This window comes from Natrix helvetica (genome assembly GCF_964273705.1).
Source record: "Natrix helvetica genome assembly, chromosome: 4".
NCBI lineage: Eukaryota > Metazoa > Chordata > Lepidosauria > Squamata > Natricidae > Natrix > Natrix helvetica.
Window position 1 is genome coordinate 71,765,277 of NC_138550.1, and position 26,485 is coordinate 71,791,761.

At 47.1% G+C, this 26,485-nt stretch overlaps 1 protein-coding gene across 1 annotated transcript in view; it reads left to right on the forward strand.

The window, feature by feature from the left end:
- Positions 1–652: 652 nt before the first annotated feature.
- Positions 653–26,485, forward strand: part of PFDN1 (prefoldin subunit 1) — a 78,185-nt gene continuing 52,352 nt past the window's right edge. The window contains exons 1-2 of the mRNA XM_081951373.1: positions 653–808; positions 2,798–2,964. Coding sequence (XP_081807499.1) covers positions 716–808; positions 2,798–2,964 — 260 coding nt within the window. The 5' untranslated portion in view covers positions 653–715. The remainder of the gene's footprint in view (positions 809–2,797; positions 2,965–26,485) is intronic.

The window sequence follows — 26,485 nt, forward strand, 5'->3', positions numbered from 1 at the left end:
TGATACTTTGCAGATCAAACAAGCTCTGAATAAACATCCAGCTATATATGACATACAAACAATGCACATTACTGTAATCCAAAATGTGATTTATGTGGCTTAGTATGTTGTTTGAGTTCAATTACTGTAATTTATTAAATAAACAATGGTTAAGTATGCTATTGTAAACCATGTGATTTTTTGAAGTATTGGCTTAGTAAAGTGACCCAAACCATTGTGACTTAACAATGGTTTATAGCTTGATGTGTCTTATTTAATAAAACTTGCCTGAATAGTTTTAACACAATGCATAAACCAAGACCCAGCATACCACAACCCAAATTAGCATAAATATGAGGTGAACCAGTCTGAACTTCCAAGACTGCATTCATTTACTGCCCATATAACTTGTTAGCTGCAAAACGCAAGGAAAGCTGAGTGGAACGGGTGCGATTGCAGCACACGCTTCGCTGTATTATATACCAATATTGGGGGGCGACTGTCTAGCTGAATATACAATCTGTTTTTTTTAGATGGGAATCAATGAAGGAGCTGTTGTTTTGACAGAAAAGAAAAAATGTATTTTTATTGACATTAAAACTGTCAGCTGAATGATATAAGGTGAATTTGCGGGTAAACAGAAGACACAAAACCCAAACGCGCTACTCTCTAAACTAGCCCTCAGCTATCGATCCCTACTACGCATGTCTCGATTGAACAGGAACAAAGGACCGTTATGCCGTCCGTTAAAGCTGTTGCCTTATGCGCATGCGTAACTGGTTTTGTTCTGGTTAAAATGGCGGCGCCCGTGGATCTTGAGTTGAAAAAGGTAAAGAAAATGAAAATAGGGCTGGGAGTTGCCTTAAAGTAAGGGGGATTTGGAAGTTAGGGTGGTTGTCCATTATCAGAAGAGTTTATTTGGGTTTTGGTGGTTGGTGTCGCCTCTAGAGAGGGTCTTCTAGGGATTTTAGGCACTTGTGCATTAAGAATATCAGACTTGTTAATATTTAACAGATTATTCTTGGTTGATCCTTCGAGTCGAGTGCGATGCCTGGTGATTTCATCACCAAATTATGCTTGGTGGGTTCATGTGGTCTCATCTTCCCAAGTTGGCGAGTGGTCTCTACGAACTTTTCATATCTGTTTCCCTTCCTCCAGCAATATATCTCTGGAAACATTTTATCTATTTACGGAATTATGGCAACAATTTGTTTCTTATATGATTCATTTTCTATTTAAGCTAGTGTCATTGCCTGTTGTTTGAGAATGTTTAAGAAAAATGTTTTGGAAGGAAATTATTTAAATCTTTTGACTTTAAATTTCATTTTGTATCAAATTCTGAAAATAAAAGGAGGAAAGCATTTTTAATTCCATTTCAAAACTAGTCAGGTGCCAGTCAAATTTAAACGAGGATACTTTTTGTTTTGCATCTACACCAAATTTATAGCTGTAGACGTTTTGAGGAGGTGTTGAGATATGTTTTAAAATTCATATATAAATCAAACCAAACTAACTTGTCCCAAAATGTAATTCTAACAGTTTCAATATCAAATCAGGATACATTTATGATACTGGTCACCTAATGACTCTTTCAACCTGGATCAAACTCTCAAATTATTGTAATAAATTATAATACTTATCACCTTTCTGCAGGAAAAATATAATGTGATTATACTTCTGATTTCATCTGTCATTTAGGCTGCATGAAAGGCAAACACATTAGTTAACTGTATTTGACTGACAAAACTTTCCATATCTTTAAATTTTAATATATCACCCAATTTGAATCTTCAGGATCTGCTTTTTTATAAGAAATAAATTAAACCATCAAAGCAAGTAAAAATCTGCACAGATTGATAAAGCTCATTGAGTCTATACATAACAGAGTCTATATGTCCGTTATAAAGGAGTTTGTAGAATGTAGAGCAAATGTACAGCAGAATGAGTATTACTCACTACTAATATGCATAATTGTTTTTACAATTTTATAATGCATGGTAAATATTCTTACTAGTGAACTATATCCTAAAAGCTGTAATGCAGGTGCTAGTGGGAAATTCCCATTTTTTCACAACATTATCTGAATTATTTAATCTGATTTAAAAAGTGCTATGCCAGTTTACTATTTCATGATTGGAATATATTTGTGTTTCACTGCTAAGTATTATTAAAAATACATGCATATTCGTTTTCACCCAGTGTTGTTTCTGGTTTTATTTAATTTTTTATTTTTGGTGCATATTTTGCATGTTTCTTTAATTCATCTGTTGTTTAAATATACAGTACATGCTCTTGGTGAGAGATTGCAGTAGTTGGGAGAGGAGGTCTTACAGGTGGTCCTCGACTTACAACAGTTCATTTAGTGACCGTTCAAAGTTACAAAGGCACTGGAAAAAAGTGACTTATGACCATTTTTCATACTTAGAACTATTGCAGTCTGGTGGCACCTGGTCACGTGATCATAATTCAGATGCTTGGCAAGTGACTCATATTTATAACAGTTGCAATGTCCCGGGATCATGTGATCACCTTTTGCGATTTTCTGACAAGCAAAGTAAATGAGGAAGCCAGATTCACTTTACTAATTTAATTTAACAACTGCAGTGAGTCACTTAACAACTGTGGCAAGCATGGTCATTAAAAAGGGGCAAAATTTATTTAACAAAGTGAGTTTTTCATTTAGCAACAGAAATTTTGGGCTCAATTGTGGTTGTAGGTCAAGGACAACCTGTATAAAGAGCCTAAGAGATTTTTGTGAAGAGTGAAAACTGTCACAGATTTTTTTTTAAATTAGCTACATTTGTATTCTCCATGTCAGGCATTTTCTGAACTTCAAGCTAAGGTCATTGAAACCCAGCAAAAGGTGAAACTGGCAGATATACAAATAGATCAGCTGAACAGAACAAAAAAGCATGCACATCTTACAGACACAGAGATCATGACTTTGGCTGAAGAAACGAGGATGTATGAAGGTATAGGACGAATGTAAGTAATGGTTCTTGTTTGTCATTTATCTTATTTACATTCAATTTTCTTGTTTTCTCATTTTTTTCTGCAGCATTTATACCAAATTTGTATGATACAGCCATCCATATTAGAGTTGAGTTTAGCATATCTTCTGTACCAAAACTAGGGTTTAAACAAAGATTACCCATAGTTTGTAGAATCATTTATTCTTGTTTTATTTAGTATAATCATGTTTTTGTGTATCATAGCATGTTTGTCACATGGTTAAACAGTTCTTGGTCTGAACTGAAAATGAGGTGGAATATTAGATTATCTTGAGTGCTTCAAAAATGATAAGGGGTTTGTTTTCTTGTCTACCAGGTGTGATTACTTTGATCTTGATCAGTTACCATGCTCTTGTACATAAAAAAAAGGAACAGCTGACCATTTGAAAAGATATCTTGAGTCTTTTAGAGGGGCAAAGGCTGCTAAAAAATAGGGACTCTTAGATGGTTCCAGACAGCGATCAACAGTACCTTCTGCAATGCATTTTATGGATAAGAGTTTTTCCCATGGTTAATGTTAAACGTGTTTAATGTAGGCAGCATCTTTCTGATTTCTATAAGGAGACATATCTATTAACTGTTAAGACAAAGTTTGTTTGCTTTAACTCATTTATTAAATTTCTTTTATTTCATTTCATTTATTAAATTTATAGACCGCTCCCTCTCCCCAACTGTTTCTAATCTGGAAATTACTGTTTTGCTTTTGTACACCTTCACATTACTTTTCATCCACTGTGATAGTACTACCGTATCTGTCAGCAATGCCCCTTGAATTCTACATAGGACAAATTTTATACAAAAGAATGGATGCAAATATGACATACCTTGCAAATATGGCATACCAGCCCTCACCCATATCACCAAGTTGGCCTTCATGAATGCCAAGGAGCAGTAGAATTATTTTGTTCTAGGGACAACATAGACCCGTGATGCCACAGGTGGCACATGGAGCCATTTGTGAGGGCACGCAAGGCATTGCCCTGTCAGCTCCAGTGCTCCAGCTGATTTTTGGCCATTTTTTGCCCTCCGGAGGGTCTAGAGAAGCCTTCTGAAGCCTGCGGAGGGAGAAAAACGGCTCAACGGGCAACCCGGAAGTCTGTTCCTGAACTTCCGGTTTGCGTGTTGGGCCGTTTTTCACCCTCCCCCCCACCAGGCTCCTACAAAGCCTCTGGAGCCTGGGGAGGGTGAAAGTCAGACTTACTGGGCCAATCGGAAGTCAGAAAACAGGCCATTTCTGGCCTCCGGGGGGACGAAGTAGGCCATTTTTGCCCTCCCCAGACTCCAAGAAAGCCGTTTGTGCATGTGCATGTGCGGGGCAGCAGGGGGGGGTGTCACGTGTGCATGCCCAGGGGGTACGGCATGGGGGGCATTAAATTATGGGGGTGGGGAAGCGAGTGCGCACAATAGCGCGTGTGTATGTGCTTTTGGCACCGGAGGTGAAAACAAGGATCTAAGTTTTCACAATTTTATGATTTCCTGTAATTGTCAAATCAGTGATAAACCCATTTAGCAAAGCAAGTACTCTAAATATTTTCATATTCATTTCCAATCATCTAGTTTCTGAAGTAACCAAATAAGTAATCTCTTCTCAAGAGCACAAGAAGTTACTTGTGAGCATACAAGATGTGCAAACTACAAAAGCAATAATGCTTGTAGTCCCTGTAGCCATCAGATAATTCAAACTGAATGCCTTACATTTGCTGCTATGTGGTGTGCAATTCTGTGCACATAACGACACTTCTACCCTGTAAGTAATTTAATCAAACTTTTTGAATTTTTGACACATTCTCTGATCCCAGGATCATCCAGAAAGGTACTCTTTGGGAGGAGGAGGATTAACCAGTGGAATAGCTTGCCTTCAGTCGTTGTGGATGCTTCATCAGTGGAGATTTTTAAGAAGAGACTGGTTAATCACTTGTCTGAAATGGTATAGGACAGTGATGGCGAACCTTTTTTGGCTCGCGTGCCACAAGTGGGGGGAGCGCAGGGGGGGGTCGAGTGTGGGCGTGCCGCACCCATAATGCAACGTGTGACCCCCCCAGTGCGCATGCGCGCACAACGTGCGACCCCCCCCATTTTTACATGCTTTTTTCGCCCTCCCCAGGCTCCAGGGGCTTTATAGGAGCCTGGGGAGGGCGAAAGGAGCCTCCCCCGACCCCCCGGAGGCCCTCCGGAGGCTTCAGGGACCGTCCGGAGGCTTCTCTGAAGCCTTCGGAGCGCTTAAAACCACCCTCCGAGCAAACCGGAAGTGACTTCCGGGTTGCTCGGAGGGTGGTTTTAAGCGCTCCGAAGGCATCAGGGAAGCCTCGGACGGTCCCTGAAGCCTTCGGAATGCTTAAAACCATCCTCTGAGCAAACCGGAAGTGACTTCCGGATTGCTCGGAGGGTCGTTTTAAGCGCTCCGAAGGCGTCAGGGAAGCCTCGGACGGTCCCTGAAGCCTTTGGAACACTTAAAACGACCCTCCGAGCAACCCGGAAGTCACTTCCGGTTTGCTCGGAGGGTGGTTTTAAGCGTTCCGAAGGCTTCAGGGACGGTCCCTGAAGCCTCCGGGGGGGGGGGAGACTCTTTTCGCCCTCCCCAGGCTCCTATAAAGCCTCTGGAGCCTAGGGAAGGTGAAAAATAGCTTTTAAAAAGGTGAATTCAGCTGGCCAGCGCAGCGCCTCGCGTGCCCTGACAAATGGCTCCGCATGCCACTTGTGGCACGCGTGCCATAGGTTCGCCATCACTGGTATAGGATCTCCTGTTTGAGCAGAAAACTGGACTAGAAGTCCTCCAAGGTCCCTTCCAGCTCTATTCTAATTCTGAAATTGGCTGTTTCTTTTGAGGCTTGGCTGAGATTTTGCTACCTTACACATGTACTGTATGGTGTTTACTAAATATAGATAAATTAAAACTCAACCAAGATAACTTGTGAACTTAATCAGTGGTGGGATGCTGCCCGTTTAACAACTGGTTCGGTGAGCGTGCACTTTGCACACGTGTGTTTTGCTTGTGCATGCAGCTCTGAAAATGGAGCATTTGGAAGTTCAGCTGCTTACCTTCCAAGTCAGCAATGGTAAGTAAAACAGCTGGGGGGGGGAATCAACTGTGCCGCGCAATTGAGATGAGCTAGAAAGCAGGTTTGGTTTGGGTTTTCTGTCAGTAAACATTTTAAGTATATATTTTTGCTCTGTAGTTACTTAGGAATTACAGAATCATAGAAATGGACTGGACTCAAACTTTGTTCTGTGCAGGAATTTATAAATAACTCATTTCTAATACAACCCTGTATGGTAAATTGGGCTGAGAGGGAGTGGCTGCTCCAAAGTCATCCAGCCAGCTTTCAGGCTTAAAGTAGGACTAGAACTCACAATCTTCTGATTTCTAGCCTCAGACCTTAACCACCAGACCAAACTAGTTCTATTAAAGCATCTCTCATTTGGCCTCTTCTCCCCAAGCAAGGGAAACCTGCATTTCTCCAGGTGATGGTGCAGGACGTTCCAGAAGTGGGTTCAATCCTTATTTGCTCAAGAGACTGAGTCATAGTTGAAGCCACGCCTCCAACTCCTTCTTGCTTGGCTCCATTCTGATTCAGTCTTGCCTGAATAGAGATGTAAATTTTACTACCTTGTGTGTTGGTTCCCTTTTTTACAACTTTAAAATTTTCCTTTTTATTTATTTTTGGTATTGGTTTTTGTCTTGCCCTTTGGGGCTTTGGATAGCTCCCTGTGGAGATTCCTGTGCTCAAATTGTTCCTGGGCATAGTCCAAAAGCAGTGGGCCAAATCAGGTACCTTTCCTACATCAGGTGGGAACGATAGGTGTTTCTATAATATGGAGCCTGATTTCTCTCAAGCTCTGCAGGTTCCAATGGTGGATGCTCCTGTGGCAGCCTTGGCCTCCCCAGCTTCCCTGGTCATGAACGATGTGGAGAACAAATTGAAGGCAGAAAATAAGAGGACTGAACTGGCATTACGTAAGACATTTATGGCTGCCACATGGGCGATTACAGCTGCTTCCTCAGCGTCCTTCTTCAATCATGCAACGTTGATATGGCTGGAACAAATACAGGAGCGGGTACCATCACACGATGTGAGGTTGCTGCAGGACATCAGCAAAGTCATCGCTGCAACACAATTTTTGGCAGACACCACCTTGAACGTCACTAAGTTTGCCTCCAGGGCTCTTTCTTCCTTTGTTTCAGCTAGGAGGATGGTATGGCTCCGAAATTGGCAGGGAGACGCTAAGGCGAAGTGGAAGCTGGCGGCAGCCCCATACATGGGGAAGAAGCTGTTTGGCGAGGTCTTGGACCTGATTCTTATTGAGGATAAGAACAAATATAAGATTTTGCCTCCCACTGCTAAGAAGCAGGAACACCGTTTTACACCTTATACATGTATGCCTACCTGCAGGGGTTCAGATAATGATTATCAGTAGCAGCCCAGGGGTGTTCAACCGCGCCAGGACAGGGGGCAGAATATATCTTCCTACAGGGACAGGTCCCGGTTTCAGCCTCAGAATAAGCGGCCCTTTCAGGGAGTGAGCAGACGCCCTTTCCGCAGAAACAAATAAATTGGTGGTGGCTCCCATAGGCAGTGGGTTGGCATTGTTTGCTGACCATTGGGGGGATATTACTTCTGACCTCTTGGTCCTGAATATGGTTAGATTTGGCCTGCAATTGGAATTCCTTTCCACACCTCCGAATTTCTTCCGAACTTTCAAATCCTCCAAGTGTAAAACAAAGAGAGACCTTGTGCGTCAGGTGATTGTGCACCTGGTGGAGATCCAAGCTGTTGAGATGGTTACACAGGAAGAAAGGGGCAGGAGGTTCTACTCCAACTTCTTTGTGGTTCCGAAGTATTTGGGGGTGGGGTGGGGTGGAGAGCGATTCTAGACTTTAAAAGATTGAATTGCTATCTGGCATATAAAAGGTTCAAGATGGTTTCTCTTTGTTCTATCCTGGAAGGTCTCAGGGATGATGATTTCTTGGCCTCCTTTGATTTAACGGAAGCCTATTTGCATATTCTGATATTTCACCAACATAGAAGGTTCCTTAGATTTTCCTATGCTGATATCCACTACCAGTATAGGGTTCTGCCCTTTGGACTCATGTCGGCGCCCAGGACCTTTGCAAAGGTGCTGGTGGCCCTGGCAGCTCACCTCAGGCCCATCCCAATCAGAATACAATGCTATCTGGATGACATCCTTCTCCAGGCAGAGTCACCAGATTGGTCCCTACAGAGGTATGGGTTCTCTGTTAATTTTCAAAAAAGTCACCTGAGCCCCACCACCAGATTGCTACATCTGGGGGCGGTCATAGATACTGCTGCGAGGATGGTTTTCCTGTCCCAGGATCACAGGACCAGCCTGGTGAAACTGGTTCACCAGGTGCAGAAGGAGAAGCGCATGCCCATTGTCATCTTGTCTCAGTTGTTAGGTAAGATGATCTCATGTATAGATCTTGTTCCCTGGGTGAGGCTTCATGCTAGGACCCTTCAATGGTTCTTGCTCCCATACGAGAGAAGCAAGCGTAGTGCTTCTCATTTTCCTGTTAGGGTTTCCCCTCAAATGCGGCTCTCTGAAGTGGTGGACCTCCCCAGCCTTGTCTAAGGAGTGCGTGTTCAAGGAACCGCAGAGGCTCACGCTAACCACTGATGCAAGCCTTTATGGCTGGGGGGCTTTGCTGGGGATCCAGCTGGCCGAGGGCTGCTGGTCACCCTTGGCTCTTACACATAACATTAACTGACTGGAATTGTGGGCAGCTCATCTGGTCCATCGCCACTTTCAGGCCCTTGTAGCACACAGTCATGTCCTGCTGCTGACAGACAACGTGGCCGCGAAGGCACATGTGAACAGACAGGGAGGGATGCATTCTAAGGCCCTCTGGGAGAAGTCTCAGAGATTGGGCCATTGGGCGGAGAGGTACCTGTTCATCAACGTGGAACACATCTCTGGAGAAGCGAACCACCAGGCGGACTGGCTCAGCAGGGCCAAGGTGGACCAGGTGGAATGACAACTGGATCCAGAGCTGTTCGAGGAGATTTGCCGGAGGTTCGGACGCCAGAGGTGGACCTCTTCTCCCAGCTCCCCAGGTTTTTCACACAGTTCCCAACTCGGGGAGCGGAGGGGAGCAGTGCCCTGCACAGCAGGTGGCCCCGGGGGCTACTTTATGTGTTCCCCCCCTCTTCCTCTATTACCAAGTGTTCTGGGAAAGATAGTGTCAGAGGGGGCAGTGGTCATCAAGGTTGCTCCATACTGGCCCCGCAGACCTTGGTTCGCGGACCTAATAGGTCTGTCCACTGCCAAACCCTGAAGGATCCTGCTGGAGAGGATCTCCTTCGCCAGGGGGGCCTGGTCCATCCGGAGCCTCAGTCGCTCCGGTTGACTGCCTGGTGTTTGAAAGGGAGGTGAACTTCTCAAGGGTGATCCAGACCATCGTCGCTTCTAGGTGCCCTTCCACGGCCAGGAATTACAACGCCACATGGTCTATGTTTTGCAAATGGTGCCGCATGGCACACGTGAACCCCAAAGGCCTGTCTCTGCCGCACATCCTGGAGTTTCTCCAGGATGGCCTGGAGAAGGGTCTGTCTCATAATGTGCTCCGTAGACAGGCAAAGGCTCTGTCAGGGCAGCCTCCATCAGTAACCAAGAAAGAAACCACTCAAGTCCATTTTTCAGAATTAAGAGTACTTGTACTGGTTATGAGTAGATAGCAGCTAGCAAAGCAAGATCTGAGGCAAAAGCACATGTAATCATAGATATCAATATGTGACCCAACTCCCTCCCCCTAGTAACCCCATCCCCCAGTCCAATCCGCACACCCCACAGGTGTCATGTGGGCTGCAGCTTCAAAACCCCTCATCAGGCAATTGTGAAAATGAGGTGATGATCCGACTTTTTTGAAAACTTTGAAAACTTTTGGTTTGTTGCCTTCTGATCCCGGTGTTGGCAAGGCAAGATGGCACACTTCCGTTGTCTTCATGTACTCTGAAATTTGACTCCACCCACAGAAACTGCTGGCATTTTGTCTTTGTCTCCGTGACACTCAGAGATATCTCTTGATATACTATACTCTGGACTTGGAACAATGGATTTTATTGCCTGGATTTGAACTATAGAAAAGGTCTCTATTTGCCTGGACTGCCTGCCTCGTGATCTCTCTTGGCTATCCACTTTTACAGTCGCCTTCTCACTGTATTGACACAGACATTTCTGAGCTCTTTTTACCAAAATGCCACCAAAAAGACCACCACCTGGGAAACCAGGCTTTGCTGGCTCTGCCCCAACATCGTCAATGTCCAGCCCCAGTGGCCAACAGACACTAATATCTTTGTTGCAGCCCAAGCCCCCAGAGGAGGACCTGACCCAACAGATGTTCCAAAAGATTTTAAAGGGGCAAGAGGACTTGAAGATTGAGGATTTGAAGGCTGCAGCTGCAATGTGGTGAGGTGGAAATTCCCCCCCCCTTCCCTTTTTTGACTGAAGAAAAAAAAAAGACTGCCAGCTTTTTAAAAAAGAACGTTCAATCCATTCCTGGGAAGTGTGACTGGAGGGAGGGGGATCTTCCCCCCCCCCTTGGATAAGTGGCTTTAAACTGCTCTCTGCCCCTGGAGGAGGAGGAGGGGGGAGAGCACTGGAATGAAATCACACTCATAGCAAGCAGCAGATTTATTTTACTGCAATTGTGAAAATGAGATGATTATCTGTCTTTTTGAAAACTTTAAAAACTTTTGGTCTGTTGCCTTCTGATCCCGGTGCTGGCAAGGCAAGAAGGCACACTTCCGTTGTCTTCATGTCCTCTGAAATTTGACTCCAACCACAGAAATTGTCGGCATTTTGTCTTTGTCTCCGGGACACTCAGAGATATGTCTTGATACATTATATTCTGGACTTGGAACAATGGATTTTGTTGCCTGGATTTAGACCTTAGAAAAGGTCTTTCTTGGTCTGGACTGCCAGCCTCGTGATCTCTCTTGGCTATCCACTTTTACAATTGCTTTACACAGACATTTCTGAGCTCTTCTTACTATAATGGCACCAAAAAGACCACCACCTGGGAAACCAGGCTTTGTTGGCTCTGCCCCAACATCCTCAACGTCCAGCCCCAGTGGCCAACAGACACTAATATCTTTGTTGCAGCCCAAGCCCCCTGAGGAGGACCTGACCCAACAGATGTTCCAAAAGATTTTAAAGGGGCAAGAGGACTTGAAGAATCAACTAAAAGAAATGAACGAACAGCTCAGAGAAAACCAGAACCGAACGGCTCAAAATACGCAAAGACTGGAAGCTTTGGAGGAGGGGACGGCTGAGATGAGGGAGGTAAGGGGGGTCCAGAGGGGAAACCAAGAACTTGAGAACCAGCAGATAAAAATGGAGTTTGAAAGGATGTCTTTTTTCCTTAGATTTCAAAATGTAATTGAGGCCGATGATGAAGATTTGAGGGAAATTATGACAATGCTACTGGCTGAATATATCAAAAAAGACAGACAACAGCTGGGATGGGAGATTGACCTGGTCTATAGAGTAAATTCAGCATACGCCAGAACACATAATGTTCCAAGGGAGGTCCACATTAAATTTCTTAGAAAGACTACAAGAGATGAGATTCTGAGTACACAAAGGGGGCAAGTGTTAAAATATAAGGATAGAGAAATAGCCATCTTGAAACAAATCTCCAAAAAAGTTAGAGATAAAAGAAAAAAGTATTCGCTCTTAGCGAAGAAATTATACCAGAAAGGGGTGTGGTTCAGATGGCTCATGCCAGAAGGTATGCTCATATTCTGGGAGGACTCTAGAGTTAGAATTAACACAACTAAGGAGGCCGAGGCCTTCATGGAAAAAAACAAAGCCCCTCCTGGAAAAAGCTGATGATACCACACGGGACATACAGGACACGGGAGGTGCTGAAGCCTTGCTGGTGGGGGGAGAAGAGGCAGCACCGCGAAAACTTAGATCACAAAAGTGAATTAGAAAAACAATACAATTGCTAACACAGAGAACTTTTTCTGTTTGATATAAAATAGATTGAAATTATTTGAAGATAAAAGGTTAAAATATGCTGACAAAATATTGCTAAGTAGTAACAACTTAATGTATTAATAAGTGAAAGTTATGAGAATTGGGGGGGAGTGCCATTTCCTGCATAATGTAGCTGTCAAAATTTGTAACCTTATCCACCATCCCTTTCCCTGAAATTTTTTGTAAAAGCAATAAAAACTTTGTTTGGAAAAAATAATAATGCAATTGCTAATACAGAGAATTTTTTCTGTATGATATAAAATAGATTGAAATTACTTGAAGATAAAAGGTTAAAATATGCTGTTAAAATATTGCTAAGTAGTAACTACCCAATGTATTAATAAGTGAAAGTTATGAGAATTGGGGGGAGTGCCATTTCCTGCATAATGTAGCTGTCAAAATTTGTAACCTTATCCACTATCCCCTTTCCTGAAATTTTTGTAAAACCAATAAAAATATTTGTTTGAAAAAAAAACCTCATCAGGTTGCTATGCGGACGGTTAGCCTTGGCAGCAATTCCACTATCTGCAGCATGCGCAGTAGATGGTGAGAAAACCACTCCCTTCTTAATTCACTCCTGTGCTTAAGCTTCCCCTCCCAAATACCATGTTATCTCCCCCCCTCCTTGTTTCAATGGCAGCCGAAAGCAAACAGCAAAGCAGAGGCTGACATCCGGCCCTCCGTCAGGAAAGGACATCACCTGTGGAAAAAAAAGCGTAGAGAGAAAAAACAGGAAGAAGACAGATTAGACATATATATGGCAACATGAGTCAGGGTTTATCGGGATGGGTAGAGTAGAATTTCCACAAAAGTCTAGGAGCTCTAACATGGGACTTATCAACCCATTTAGCTTGGGATGGGGGAAAATGTTTCCAGGAGACATTGAACCTGATTCCTATGTCTCCTGGAGTCCAAAATCTCTTTGATCTCAAAATGCTGGTCTCCTTCAATGAGAAGAGGGGCAGGAGGCGGCGGTACGGGTGCCCGAACAGAGGAGGTGTGCACTGGTTTCAAATGGTTAACATGAAACACGGGGTAAATATGGTTGAGATACTTTGGCAATTCCAACCGTACAGAAAAAGGATTAATGATCTTCACAATAGGAAATGGACCAACATACTTGGGCCCTAATTTCTTCCACTTTTGGGTAGTTTGAGAAATTTGGTAGACAGAAAAACTTGATCTCCAATCTTGTACTCCCTTTCTTTCACCCTCTTTTTGTCAGCTTGTTTCTTGTGTGCTCGATGAGCAGCTTCCAATGTCTTTCGGGCTATGGGCCAAACCTTTTGGAGCTGGTCACTCCACTCGGAGAGGGACAAGACTTGTAGTTTTTCAGGGGGCAATTCTGGGATTGGCACAATGTCTTGCCCAAAGATAAGTCTAAAAGGGGTGAAACCGGTGCTGCTGTGTACAGAGTTGTTGTATGCTACTTCAGCATGTGGTAACAGTTCAGTGCAATTATCCTGCTGATAATTGATAAAACACTGGAGGTACTGCTCCAAAACAGAGTTAGTCCTTTCACAAGCTCCATTAGTCTGAGGATGGTGAGCGGAGCTTAACCCCTGGGTGGAGCCAATCAACTTTAAAAACTCCTTCCAGAAGAGGGAGGTGAACTGAACCCTCTATCCGATATTATGCGCTCCGGCACCCCATGCAAACAGTATATATGTGCAATAAACAATTTAGCTAAAGACTTAGCTGAAGGGATCTTGGAACAAGGCACAAAATGAAACTGTTTAGAGAACAAGTCCGTGACCATCCAGGCCACGGTATTTTCTTGACTCTCCGGTAATTCGACAATGAAATCCATTGATATTTCCTTCCACGGGGATTCAGGATGGGCTACACTTTGAAGCAGGCCTTGGGGCTTTCCTGGTGGCCGTTTAGCAGCAGCACATACAGAGCAACTGGCCACATATGATTCAATGTCTTTTTTGAAAGACGGCCACCAAAATTGTCTTTTGATGAGATGCAGAGTTTTCACAAACCCAAAATGCCCTGCCATGCGCTCCATGGCACGGGACCTAGTTACCTGCGGGATCGCATCTCACCTCATACATCCCTGCGACCAATCTGCTCTCACAGGGAGGGACTCCTCCAGGTGCCGTCCACTAAGCAGTGTCAACGGGCGGCGCCCAGGAGTAGAGCCTTCTCTGTGATGGGCCCAACCCTCTGGAATGACCTCCCCCACGATATTAGAACTACCACCGACCTCCGCTCCTTCCGACAGAAGCTTAAGACCCACTTGTTCCAATTAGCTGGCTTAACTGATTTATAGTCCCATTTTAACCTCCTGGCAAACATCTTATTGGGTAGTTTTTAAGGGTATTTTAATGTATTTTAATGTTTATTTGTATTTTAATTTAAATATTGTACAGTCCACATCCTACCTCCTCCTTTTACCTATTTGTATATTTAAGTATACCCATATTTTGTATTTATACTGTTTTAATATGACTGTACACCGCCCCGAGTCCTGTTTAGGAAAGGGTGCGGTTTATAAATTAAAGTTTATTATTTATTATTATTATTATGCGGGAATCATGAGCTCGTCGTAACACCAAAGACTTCATGCTCGCAGGAACATACAATTTAGCGCCTATCCAAGCTAGTCCATCTTTCATGGTACATTCATTTGAATGTTCCTTAAACCAGTAGTCGGACTCAAGGCTTTCCTTGAGTTTGCAAATGAGGTCTGTTGTGACCTCCAAATTAGAGTTGCTTTGGCTTCTGGTAACCATTGCAGCAGCAAGACCTTTCGCTGGGATGACGGGAAGTACCACGCTTAGCTTGGAACTGTTGTATTGTGGGAGTCTGGATAATGCATCCGCCATAAAGTTCTTCCCTCCAGGGATGTACTTTAGGGTGAAATTGAATCAGTTGAAATGTTGCGCCCAAAGCATTTGTTTAGGCGATAGATTTCAATGGGTCTTTAACGCTTCCAAATTTTTGTGATCAGTCCACACCTCAAAAGGGTGTTTAGCTCCTTCAGGAAAACTTTGCCAGGTCACCAAAGCCCACCTGACTGCAAAATCTTCCTTTTCCCATATAGCCCATCACCTCTCCGTCTCTGTCAGTTTTCAGGAGGTGTAAGCGCAAGGCTGCAGGTGCCCGTCAGTGTTTGTTTGAAGTAATACTGCTCCCACCGCCATATCACTAGCATCACCTTGAACAATAAATGGTGCATCCATGTCCGGGTGTTTCAAAACGGGTTCAGCTGCAATGAGTCGCTTTAGTTTTTTGAATTTATTAGTTGCATGAAAACCGCTGGTGCGCCCTGTAGGCCAAAAGGGAGTACTCGGAATTGAAAACAACCAAGTGCGCAGTTGAAAGCAGTTTTCCATTCATCTCCCTTTTTAATCCTGTCTCTGAAATAAGCCTCCCTTAAGTCCAATTTTGTGAAAATCCTCCCTTTACCCAAATGGGCCAACATATCCTTCATCAGAGGGGGGGGGGTAACCATTGAGTACAGACACAGCATTTTAGTTCTTATAGTTCACACAGAGGTGAAGGGAGCCATCTTTTTTTTCTCTAAACAGCACTGGAGCAGCCACTCGGGGCGTGGCAGGTTCAATAAACCCCCTTCGTAAATTTTTATCAATAAATTTTTGTAATTCATCCATTTCACGAGGGGTCATTGAGTAGATTTGGGGTTTGGGAAGTTTCCACCCTGGGAGAATATCAATACTGCAATCTGTTGCGCGATGAGAGGGTAACTTATCAGAGGATTTCTCACTGAAAACATCCTTTAGGTCCCAATATTCTTTTGGGATTTTCTCCCCCTCAATTCTTTCTTGTCCTGTTGCTGCTAGGTTAGGTTTAGCGTTAATGGGCTTTGGAGCCCCCCCCGCTCCCTCAGGAGGTGTAGCGGATCGGATGCGCAACCACCCTTTCCGCCAATTGATGTGTGGGTTCCACTTCCGTAACCAAGGTAACCCTAGTATGAGAGGCCGATCCATTCCTGGGGCGACAATAAAACTTACAGTTTCTTGGTGAGTACCCATCCACATGTCTATTGGCTCAGTTACAAAATGGGCAGGGTTCCCCCCAGCTATTGAGCCGTCCAGCTGGCAAAAAGCAATGGGGACTTTTAAAGTTTTCAATTTCAGCCCCAGTTTTTCCACCACCTCAGGACTAACGATGCAACGTGTGCATCCTGAATCTAAGAGGGCCAGCATTTTTTCTTGCGCTCCAGTAGAGGGCACTTTCAGTTCTACTGGGATAGTCATGGGGTCCAATCGGGAACTTACCAGACATTCATCATCAGATTCGGTTTCACTTTCTTCCGATGAGGAGGATGGTTCCCCCTCCCTTGGGGTGGGATGGAACTGCGCAATCGGCTCCACCCCTTTCATGGTGGTTTCCCTTCTTTTCCTGGGCTGTTTGTCTGGTTTTCTCTCTCCCCCAGTAGTAGGTTTTGGTCCCATCTTGGTGTGGCCGTTTGCTGCGATGTGCCCCTCCTTCCCACAACAGAAACAGGTGATGACTCGGGCCTTGCTAGTAGACCAACTTTTCCCTTCTTTTGGAGCTCTTTGGAGGGCTTTGGGGGGGGGAGTAGCCTTCTCTTTCTCCATAGTGAGGGGGAGGAGTCTCCAGGATGGGTTGACCTTGTCCTCTCTTGATTGGACTGAGTCAGATAAGCTCTTTTAGCCACGCCTTGGTCACCAGGCTCCACCCAGTCACCGACTCAGTCTATCTATGGACGGCTGTGTTCATCATGAGATCCTGAAGAAATTTTAAATTGCTGCAAAAGCGATCGGAATTGCCTCCACGCTGCCTGATCAATCACCAGAGGCTGAGGAAACCCCCTGTGGGGGTAGAAAGCCCGTGCAGCAACTGCTAAGGCGGCACGCAGCCTAGGTCACAGAGTGAGACCCAGGGCGCTAAGTGAGGACTCACCAAAGACAGGCAAGCGAGCTCCGCAGAGGCCCCTGCAGCATGGGCAATGCCCAAGGAGGCTCTAAGGGCGCCGGAGTGCTCCCCTCAGGGGTTGAGCGACGAACCGCTGCGTTTTAAAACGCCCCGGAGTGCCTGCGCTGGCAGCAATCACCAGAGAACAAGGTGAGAGCAGGAGAAGCTCAAAAAGAGCTGCAGGAGGCATCGCAGAGGCATTAGCTGGGGCGGGGGAGGCAAGCAAAGGCCAAAAGGAGGATTATCTCCATCAAGGAGGCTAAAGAGGCAGGCGGTGGATCAACCCCCCCCCCACAAGCCTACCTCCAAGTAGGAAAGGCATCTGCCACAAGGCCAGCAGCAGGAAGAAACAACCCCCCCCCCCCAACCTGAGGAAAGATTACCAGGTTTCTCTTCATCTGGCAGGGCTGCAGAAGAGGACCCGTCCCTCCAGGTGAGAATTCCCTTCGCCTTTGCCCTCCTGTGTTCTGGCTCCTAGCTATCATGACTATGCAAGCCCTGCCCAATCCTCTTCTGAGAGCCTGCCTAGCCAGAGAAGCCCAGACAGGCCAACAAAACTCAGGCTCAGATAATTGCAAGGCTTCTCCTAAGAAGGTCTTCCCTTTAAGGAAAAACCTTCCCCTTTAAGGAAGAGAAAAGAAAGGGAGGGGGGGCAGAAGGCTCTCAGCAATCGCTGTTAACAGCAGGAGGCCACAGGTGAGAGCCAGCTATTAGCAGCACAAGCCATTTGTTTTTTGTTTCAAAGTCCTGAGGGCAGGGCTATTGTATTTGCCCGCAGAGCCATTTGAAAAGAAGAGGGAGGAGAGGCCCCACGTGGCCCAAGATGGCGGCCCCCTGCAGCTTGGAGGACACTGGCAGGAATCAAGTTCTCGCTTCTAAAGCAGGCAGCCCCACTCGAGGGGCTGAAGAGTCTCCAAACTGGCATTATGTAATTTGTAAGCAAAGATGCAAAATCTCTATTCAATACAATACAATAGCAGAGTTGGAAGGGACGTTGGAGGTCTTCTAGCCCAACCCCCTGCCTAAGCAGAAAACCCTATACCATTTCAAACAAATGGCTATCCAATATCTTCTTAAAGACTTCCAGTGTTGGAGCATTCACAACTTCTGGAGGCAAGCTGTTCCACTGATTAATTGTTCTAACTGTCAGGAAGTTTCTCCTCAGTTCTAAGTTGCTTCTCTCCTTGATTAGTTTCTGCTTCTTATTCTACCCTCAGGTGCCTTGGAGAATAGTTTGACTCCCTCTTCTTTGGGGCAGCCCCTGAGATATTGGAACACTGCTATCATGTCTCCCCTAGTCCTTCTTTTCATCAAACTAGACATACCCAGTTCCTGCAACCATTCTTCATATGTTTTAGTCTCCAGTCCCCTAATCATCCTTGTGGCCCTTTTCTGCACTCTTTCTAGAGTCTCCACATCTTTTCTACATCGTGGTGACCAAAACAGGATGCCATTTTCCAAGTGTGGCCTTACCAAGGCATTATAAAGTGGTATTAACACTTCACGTGATCCTGATTCTATCCCTCTGTTTATGCAGCCTAGAATTGTGTTGGTTTTTTGGCAGCTGCTGCACACTGATGGCTCTTATTTAAATGGTTGTCTACTAGGATTCCAAGATCCCTTTCATAGTTACTACTGTTGAGCAAGGTACCACCTATACTGTACCTGTGCATTTCATTTTTGTGGCCTAAAGGTAGAACCTGACTCATTTCACCAGTGAATTTCATTTTATTAGATAGTGCCCAATGTTCAAGTGGGTCAAGATCCTTCTGTATCTTTAGCCTATCTTCTGGAATGTTGGCTATCCCTTCCAGCTGGGTGTCAGCTGCAATTTGATGAGTTCCCCCACCAATCAGCAAACAGAGAGCTAACAGTCATTCTGGCTGCATATTATGGCCGCTTGAGGTAACAGCATCCAATCACATTTACAGCAGTACTTAAAGAAACAGTACTACTATCATGGCTTATATATTGCTAACCAACTGTTAGCTTACATACCTAACACCCTCATCCAAATTATTGATGAAGATGTTGAAGAGTACTGGGCCCAAAACAGAGCCTTGGGGTACTCCACTGCATACTTCCCTCCATGACGTTGCAGTTCTATTGAGGACTACACGTTGAGTGCGGCTGGTCAGCCAGTTACGAATCCATCTAGTGTGATGCTGTCTAACCCACATTCTTATACTTTAGCTAGTAGTAGGTTATGGTCTACCTTATCAGAGGCCTTACTGAAGTCCAAGTACTATATCGACGGCATTCCCTTGGTCCACTAAATTTGTCACATTACCAAAGGATGCAATAAGATTAGGCTGGCATGATCTGGTTTTGACAAACCCATGTTGGCTTTTGGCTATTACTTTGTTTGCTTCTAAGTGTTCACTACTTCGTTACTTGATTATCCTTTCCAGCATCTTCCTGTTAGTGAGGTCAGGCTGATAGGTCTGTAGTTCTCTGGATCTGTTTTTCTCCCTTTCTGAAGATGGGAACCACATCAGCAATCGTCTGGTAGTTCCCTGGTTTGCCAGGATCTCTGAAAGATATAGTTCAGTTGTTCGGAGATCTCGTCTGCCAGTTCCTTCAGAACTCTGGGGTGTAATCCATCCGGTCCTGGTGATTGGAACTCTTCTAGGGTAAACAAGTGCTCACTTACCATTTTCTTCCCTATTTCAACTTGTGTTCCTAATCTGATTTTTGTAGTGCTGTTTTGATAGGTTGGACTGTTTTATCCCTTTGTATAAAGACAGATGCCAATCATGAGTTAAATAGTCTGCTTTCTCCCTATTGCTGGTCACCTTCTTTCCACCTTCTCTCGGCAATGGACCAATTGTTCCCCTAACCTTTTTCTGGTTTTTAACATGTTGGAAGAAGCCTTTCTTTATTAATTTTTTTTTACCTTTGGGGCAAGCCTTTCTTCATTGTGAGCCTTAGCTTTCCTCACGTTAACTTTACACACAGTCTTGCGGCTGACGAGCGAACTGCGTCTACATCTACAAAGTTTTGCTATGCACTCTAGAGACCGACAAGTGAATTGAACTCAAAGAATTCATAATATTTAAAAATAAATAAATAAATAAATAAATAAATAAATAAATAAATCAAGTTAATCCTAGTCATAGAATCATAGCACCCTTCTAGCCATGGCAGAAGGGTCAGACAGGCCGGTCCCCATGCTGGAACCCACCACAAACTCAGAATGGAGGTCCGACTATGAGAAATCGCAGTAGCACCTCAGATAGCCTATGATCTTAGCATTCGCTGAGGGCAGAATATACAGCAGTGGTGGAGAACAGCAGAGCCGACTGGCTCAGCCGGACCGAGGTGGACAATTCAGAGTGGAAGCTGCATCCAGCAATCGTCGAGGAGCTGGCAGAGCGATTAGGATGCCCGGAGGTCGACCTATTCGCCACCCCTCTCAACGTCCAGCTCCCGAGGTTTTACTCTAGGTACCGGACATGGGGGGTGGAGAGGGTAGACGCTCTCCGATGCCCTTGGCCCCGGGGACTCCTCTATGCCTATCCACCCTTACCGCTGATCCCCAGGGTCATACAAGGAATCTTGTGGGAGGGGGCGGAGTGGTGCTGATTGCCCCACACTGGCCCCGAAGGCCTTGGTTTGCTGATCTCCAATTCCTCTTGGTGGACAGGCCCTGGAGAACCTCCCAGGAGAGGATCTCCCTCAGTCAGGGGTCACTGGAACACCCGACCCTCAGTGGCTCCAGCTTGGAGCTTGAGCAGAGCACCCTGAGGGAAGATCTTCCTCCCACAGGGTTATACAGGGTTATACAGACTATCCAGGCAGCTAGCAGACCCTCCACGGAGTGCATTTACGGCCCTTTCAACATGGTGCATCTCTAGGGGCCTTGATCCGGTCCAGGCCTCTGTTGCACAAGTTCTGGACTTCCTGCAGGTGGGGCTGGCAGAGGGTTGGCTCCCAACACATTTAGGAGACAGGTCTCGGCCATTTCATCGGTACTCCTGGGTGGTAGATCTCAGACACTGACTCACCATCTGATGGTCAGGCGGTTCCTCAAGGGGGCCTCCAATCTTAAACCGCACACGGTGCACAGGTACCCTTCCTGGGACTTACACAGGGTGTTGGACGCTCTGACAGGCCCTCCGTTTGAACCATTATGTACTGTCTCTCTCAAGTTCCGGACACTTAAGATGGCCTTTTTGTGGCCATCACCTCCGCCAGGAGGATATCCGAACTGCAGGCTCTGTCTACCAGGGAAGATCTCTGCATGTTCTCCATAGCGCTGCTTGGAGAGTCCAAGGATGGGTTAACACAGCCTGTTTGCCCATGGACTGAGTAGATTTTTCCCCTCTGGCCACGCCTCCTTTGCCTCTTCTGGCTCAGTTTTAAAAACTCAGTCTGCCCGGTAGGACGAGTTTGGGGAACACTCAGCTTTGAGCAAATAGGCTGGGTTCTCCAATAGTAATTTTAGAGTATTTTATGTGTTGATATTTAGTTGTTATTAGGATTTTTCCCCAGGTTTTATTATTTTGACTTTTTATTTTCCTTTTTTCTATTTTTTACCAAGAAGAGGATTTCCAAAAGTAAGGCTGAGGCAGCGATCGGTTCCACAGCTGCTTAGTCGCAGCTGGGGGAACAAGCGAGGCCGCTCGTCCGGCGTCTGCTGGCGAGCGCAGGGAAGGACGGCAATCCCCGTGTTTCCCTGGTCGTTTTGGAGGAGAGGCTTTTAAAAAAGCCCTTGCTTCTCCAAACGGCGTCTTTTGCCGATCGGGAGAGCGGCGGCCATTTTGAAAAGCGCTGCTTTGGCGCGCTTTTCGGCTGCAGCCAATAGGAAGTGCCTGGCCCTTAAGTGAGGCTTTTGGCGCGCAGAAGAACCGGCGGCCATTTTTTTGGAGACTTTTTACTGTCCGGAAGCAGCAGCAAGCAGCAGAGCCTCTCCGCCTCAAGCAGACAGCCGCAGAGGATTGCGAGGGCTTGCCTGGGTCTCCAGCAAGCCTGAAGTTCCCCAGCCAACTAAGGGGAAGCGGCAAGGAGTGTCCTGGTGCCTGTTCCAGCCTCCCAACTGAATCTGCAGACGCTTCTGGAGCCGTCGGGCCAGCGTCCACTGCCCTTCCCACAGCAGCGACCTCTTCGACTCAAGATCAACCAGGGATGGCTGATGAAGGTTTGGAGCGAAGGGAGGAGCTGGCAGGGCCATCTGCAAAGCGCAGTAGGCCAGATCCCTCAGGCCAGGGGAGAAAGGGAAACAAGGGCGCTGGGGGGAAAGCTTCCCACTCTTCAGCTGGGAGCAAGGCCCCCAAAATTCAAGGGGACAAGGGGCAGGACTCCCTAAAGGACATGTCTGCTAGGCCCCAGGTTCCCTCTGCACCCTTACCAAGTGAGGCTGGGCCAGTTCCTTCCCCACCCATCCAGAGGGAGATAGAGCAGGGGGAGGAGATGGGGGATAGATCCCCATCCTTCTGTGATAGGGATTCCATGTCAGGATCCCCTGCAGCCTCTCTGGGTTACCCAGGTTCTCCTAGCTCTTCAGTCAGGGAGGATATCCCCTCCTTTCAATGCTGTTTTCATGCAGAGGATCAGAGAGATCCTCCTAGGGGTGCCAGGGGACAGGCCTATGCCCAATCCAGGCCTGTAGAGGACAAGGGCCCAGCTATGTCAGCAGAGATGAGGGATCTCATCACGCAGGCTATTTCCCAGGGTGTGGTAGAAGCCATGAGACTACAGGAAGGCAGGGGTGGCAAGGCCTCTAGGCCTACTCGCCCCCTGGGGGAAAAGAGGACCAGAGTACTCGATTCCCCGGGCACTTCTATCACCACAGAGGTGTCTACGTGGGAGGAGGAGACTGCTGAGGACTGCTCTCTCGGAGGATGAGGATATGCCTCCAGACAAGCCCTCCTTCACTGGTCTCTTTAAGCCATCCTTATTCAAGTCCATCTTACACAAGGCCAGAGCCTCTACTGAGCTTGGTGCCAAACCTAAGGACAAGGAAGTCCCCTCTACTTCCCAGGACCTCATGGCAGGGCTGTTCAGCGAAACAACCCCTGACCCAGAACTGATACCAGTCCCTGACATGTTCATGGAGGTTATCCAGCGCCAATGGGCACAGCCAGGTACCCTGGCCAACCCCAGTGGCGCAGACAAATCATTGTATCCCTTAGAACCTAGGCTGGAGGATGTATTGAAGCCTCCAGAAGTGGATGCCCCTGTGGTCTCTCTGACCTCTAATTCTAATCTCCCGGCCGAGTTATTAGAAGGGTTAAAGGCAGAGGATAAGAGGGCAGAAAAGGCTTGTCTCAAAACGCACCAGGCGGCTGCCTGGGCGATCAAAACCTCCACTTCGGCCTCGTTCTTTACGAGGGCATCCCTATTATGGCTGCGCCAACTTAGATCTCAGCCCCCATCTGAAGCATCTCGTTGGCGACATGATCTTAACAAGATCATTACGGCTGTGGAATATGCCTCTGATGCATCCCTGCATGCAGCGAAATTCGCCTCCAGGGCACTAGCGTCCAACATCACTTCTCGCCGCCTGCTTTGGCTTCGGCACTGGCAGGCGGACATGAAGGCTAAGTGGAAGCTGGCTTCAGCTCCATTCAAGGGAGAGAACCTCTTTGGGGATTCCCTAGAGAAATTCCTAATTGAGACAAAGGATAAGAGGAAGGTCCTTCCTTCCACCTTCAGGAAGCATGACAGGAAAGGTCAGGGCTCGTTCAGGAAACAGGCCTTTCGGGCACAGGAAGGTGCCCAGGCCTCCTCCTCTTCATATTCCTCCCAAAGACAGTTTAACCAGTCCTCTGACAGGTCCCAGGAACGAAACAACTTTTCTTCCAGGGGCAGACAATCCAATCAGGGGTCCTTTCGGAAGCCCTTTTGTGGGGGATCCCACAACCGTCAGTTTAGACGTGGGAAGTGACCGTCTGGGGTCTCCTCCCATCGGGGGCCGCCTGCAATCCTATGCAGACCGTTGGGAGGAAACAACCTCGGACAAGTGGGTCTTAAATACCATCAGGAGGGGTCTAACCTTGGAGTTTCTATCCTCTCCTCCGCGGACCTTTGTTCGCTGCCCACTATCCAAGAACCCTGTAAAGAGGGCTCTCATGCAGGCAGAGATAGATCATCTTCTGCAGATCAACGCAATAGAGGCAGTTCCTCCAGAACAGGAAGGGAGGGGGTTCTATTCCATTCTCTTCCTGGTCCCCAAAAATTCAGGGGGGTGGAGGGCCATTTTAGATCTGAAGCGCCTGAACAGACATCTGGCCTACAAGCGCTTCAAAATGCAGTCTCTCCAGTAGATCCTAAGCTGCACGCGACAAGGGGATCTGCTCACCTCCATCGATCTCAAGGAGGCGTACCTGCATGTGCCCATCCATCCTGCACACAGGAAGTTCCTGCGCTTGTGTTACAACGGAAAGCACTTCCAATACAGGGCGCTTCCGTTCGGACTTTCTTCTGCACCCAGAACGTTCACGAAGCTTCTTGCAGCTGTGGCGGCCCACCTGCGCAAGCTTCCAGTCCGCCTGGAGTGCTATCTGGACGACATCATCATCCACTCAAGGACTCAGCAGCAAGCGGTGAGAGATGTAAACGTCACAGTTCACACCTTACAGGACCACGGTTTTTCCGTAAACATGGAAAAAAGCAACCTGACTCCTGCCACACGCATACAACACCTGGGCGCCATAATAGACTCAGTATCTTGCCAGGTGTCCCTGTCTCCGGAAAGAATCCGCAACCTCAGGAGCAGAATCCGGTCGTGTCGCAGGAACAGGGTCCTGGCAGGTAGTGCAGCTATCCCAACTGTTAGGGATCATGATTTCTTGCCTCAACATAGTTCCCTGGGCACGTCTTCATGCAAGGGAACTGCAATGGTTCTTACTTCCAATGCAAAGAGCAAAGACCAGCAACTCCACCAGGAAAGTTCGCATCCCACCAAGAGTGACTCGGTCTCTGAGTTGGTGGCAGTCTCGAGCAGTGGAGAAGGGCTGCCTATTCAGAGAACCCGACAGGATCGTGGTAACGACCGACGCCAGTTTCTACGGTTGGGCGCATTGCCAAGGTCAGCTGGCGCAAGGCAGGTGGTCCAGCGCGGAGGCAGCCCGGAGCATCAATTGGCTAGAACTCAGGGCAGCCCGGCTTGCGCTGAAGAGATTTGCAGAACAGCTGAAGGGGCTCCACGTTCTGCTACTGACCGACAATGTGGCCACAAAGGCTCACGTGAACCGACAAGGAGGGACCCACTCCAAAGGACTCATGTCAGAGGCGGAGGCCATAGGACGATGGGCAGAGATCCACTTAGCGTCGCTGAGGGCGGATCACATCTCCGGAACCAGCAATGTGAGTGCGGATTGGTTGAGCCGTCAGACCATCGACAACTCGGAGTGGCAACTTCATCCGGACCTGTTCGCACAGGTGGTAAGGAGGTTTGGTCTCCCACAGGTCGACCTGTTTGCCTCGGCGGCAAACACACAGCTCCAGCGGTTCTTCTCCCGCTACAAGTCAGCACAAGCGGAGGGGACGGATGCCCTGAGGTCCAACTGGCCTCCAGGGCTTCTTTACGCGTTTCCACCCCTCCCTCTGATCCCGCAGGTGATCTACAAGCTGCTGAAGGAGGGGGCGGAGCTCATTCTGGTGGCTCCACATTGGCCCAGGAGATCCTGGTTCGCGGACCTAGTCGATCTGTCTGTGGAACAACCGTGGAGAATTCCTCCAGACCAGGTATCCTTGCGTCAAGGGGCCATCAACCATCCAGAGCCCCAATGGTTGCAGTTAGCCGTCTGGCACTTGAGGGGCAGCTCCTAAAGGACCAGAGCCTCTCAGGCAACGTCATTAAAACCATCCAAGCTTCCAGACGTCCGGCCACTACTCGCATTTATGACGCGACTTGGGCTGCCTTTTCTTCCTGGTGCAGCAAACGGGACATTGACAGTGTGGAAGCGTCCATCCCTCAGTTATTGGACTTCCTACAAGAGGGCTTGGACAAAGGACTGGCACCAGCCACTCTCAGGCGCCAGGTGGCTGCATTATCCACCATCTTAGCCAGACACCAACCTCAATCCCTGAGTCACCATCCTCAGGTCAAGAGCTTCTTGAAGGGGGCCTACAACATCCGACCCCAGGTGGTGCACAGGTACCCGACCTGGAACCTACCCTTTGTCCTGCAGGCATTGACAGCGTCTCCCTTCGAACCTTTGAGGAAGGTATCTCTTCGACATCTGACTCTTAAGACTGCCTTCCTCATAGCCATTACTTCAGCCAGAAGAGTATCTGAGATTGCGGCCTTCTCGGCCAAGGAAGAGCTGTGCATCATCCACCCAGACAGGGTCATCCTACGGTTAGACCCCGCCTTCATGCCGAAGGTGAATTCTCATTTTCACAGGTCTCAGGAGGTTATCCTCCCGAACTTCTGTCCCAGCCCTCAACACTCCAAGAAGCGCAGGTGGCACAAATTGGACGTACGAAGGGCAGTCCGCATTTACCTGAAACGAATTAAGGACATCAGGCACTCCGAGGCCTTCTTTGTGTCTTTTCAACCAGGCTCGCTGGGTCGCAAGGTGTCATCTTCAACCATAGGGCGGTGGCTGCGAGCTTGCATTAAGATGACATATGACCTT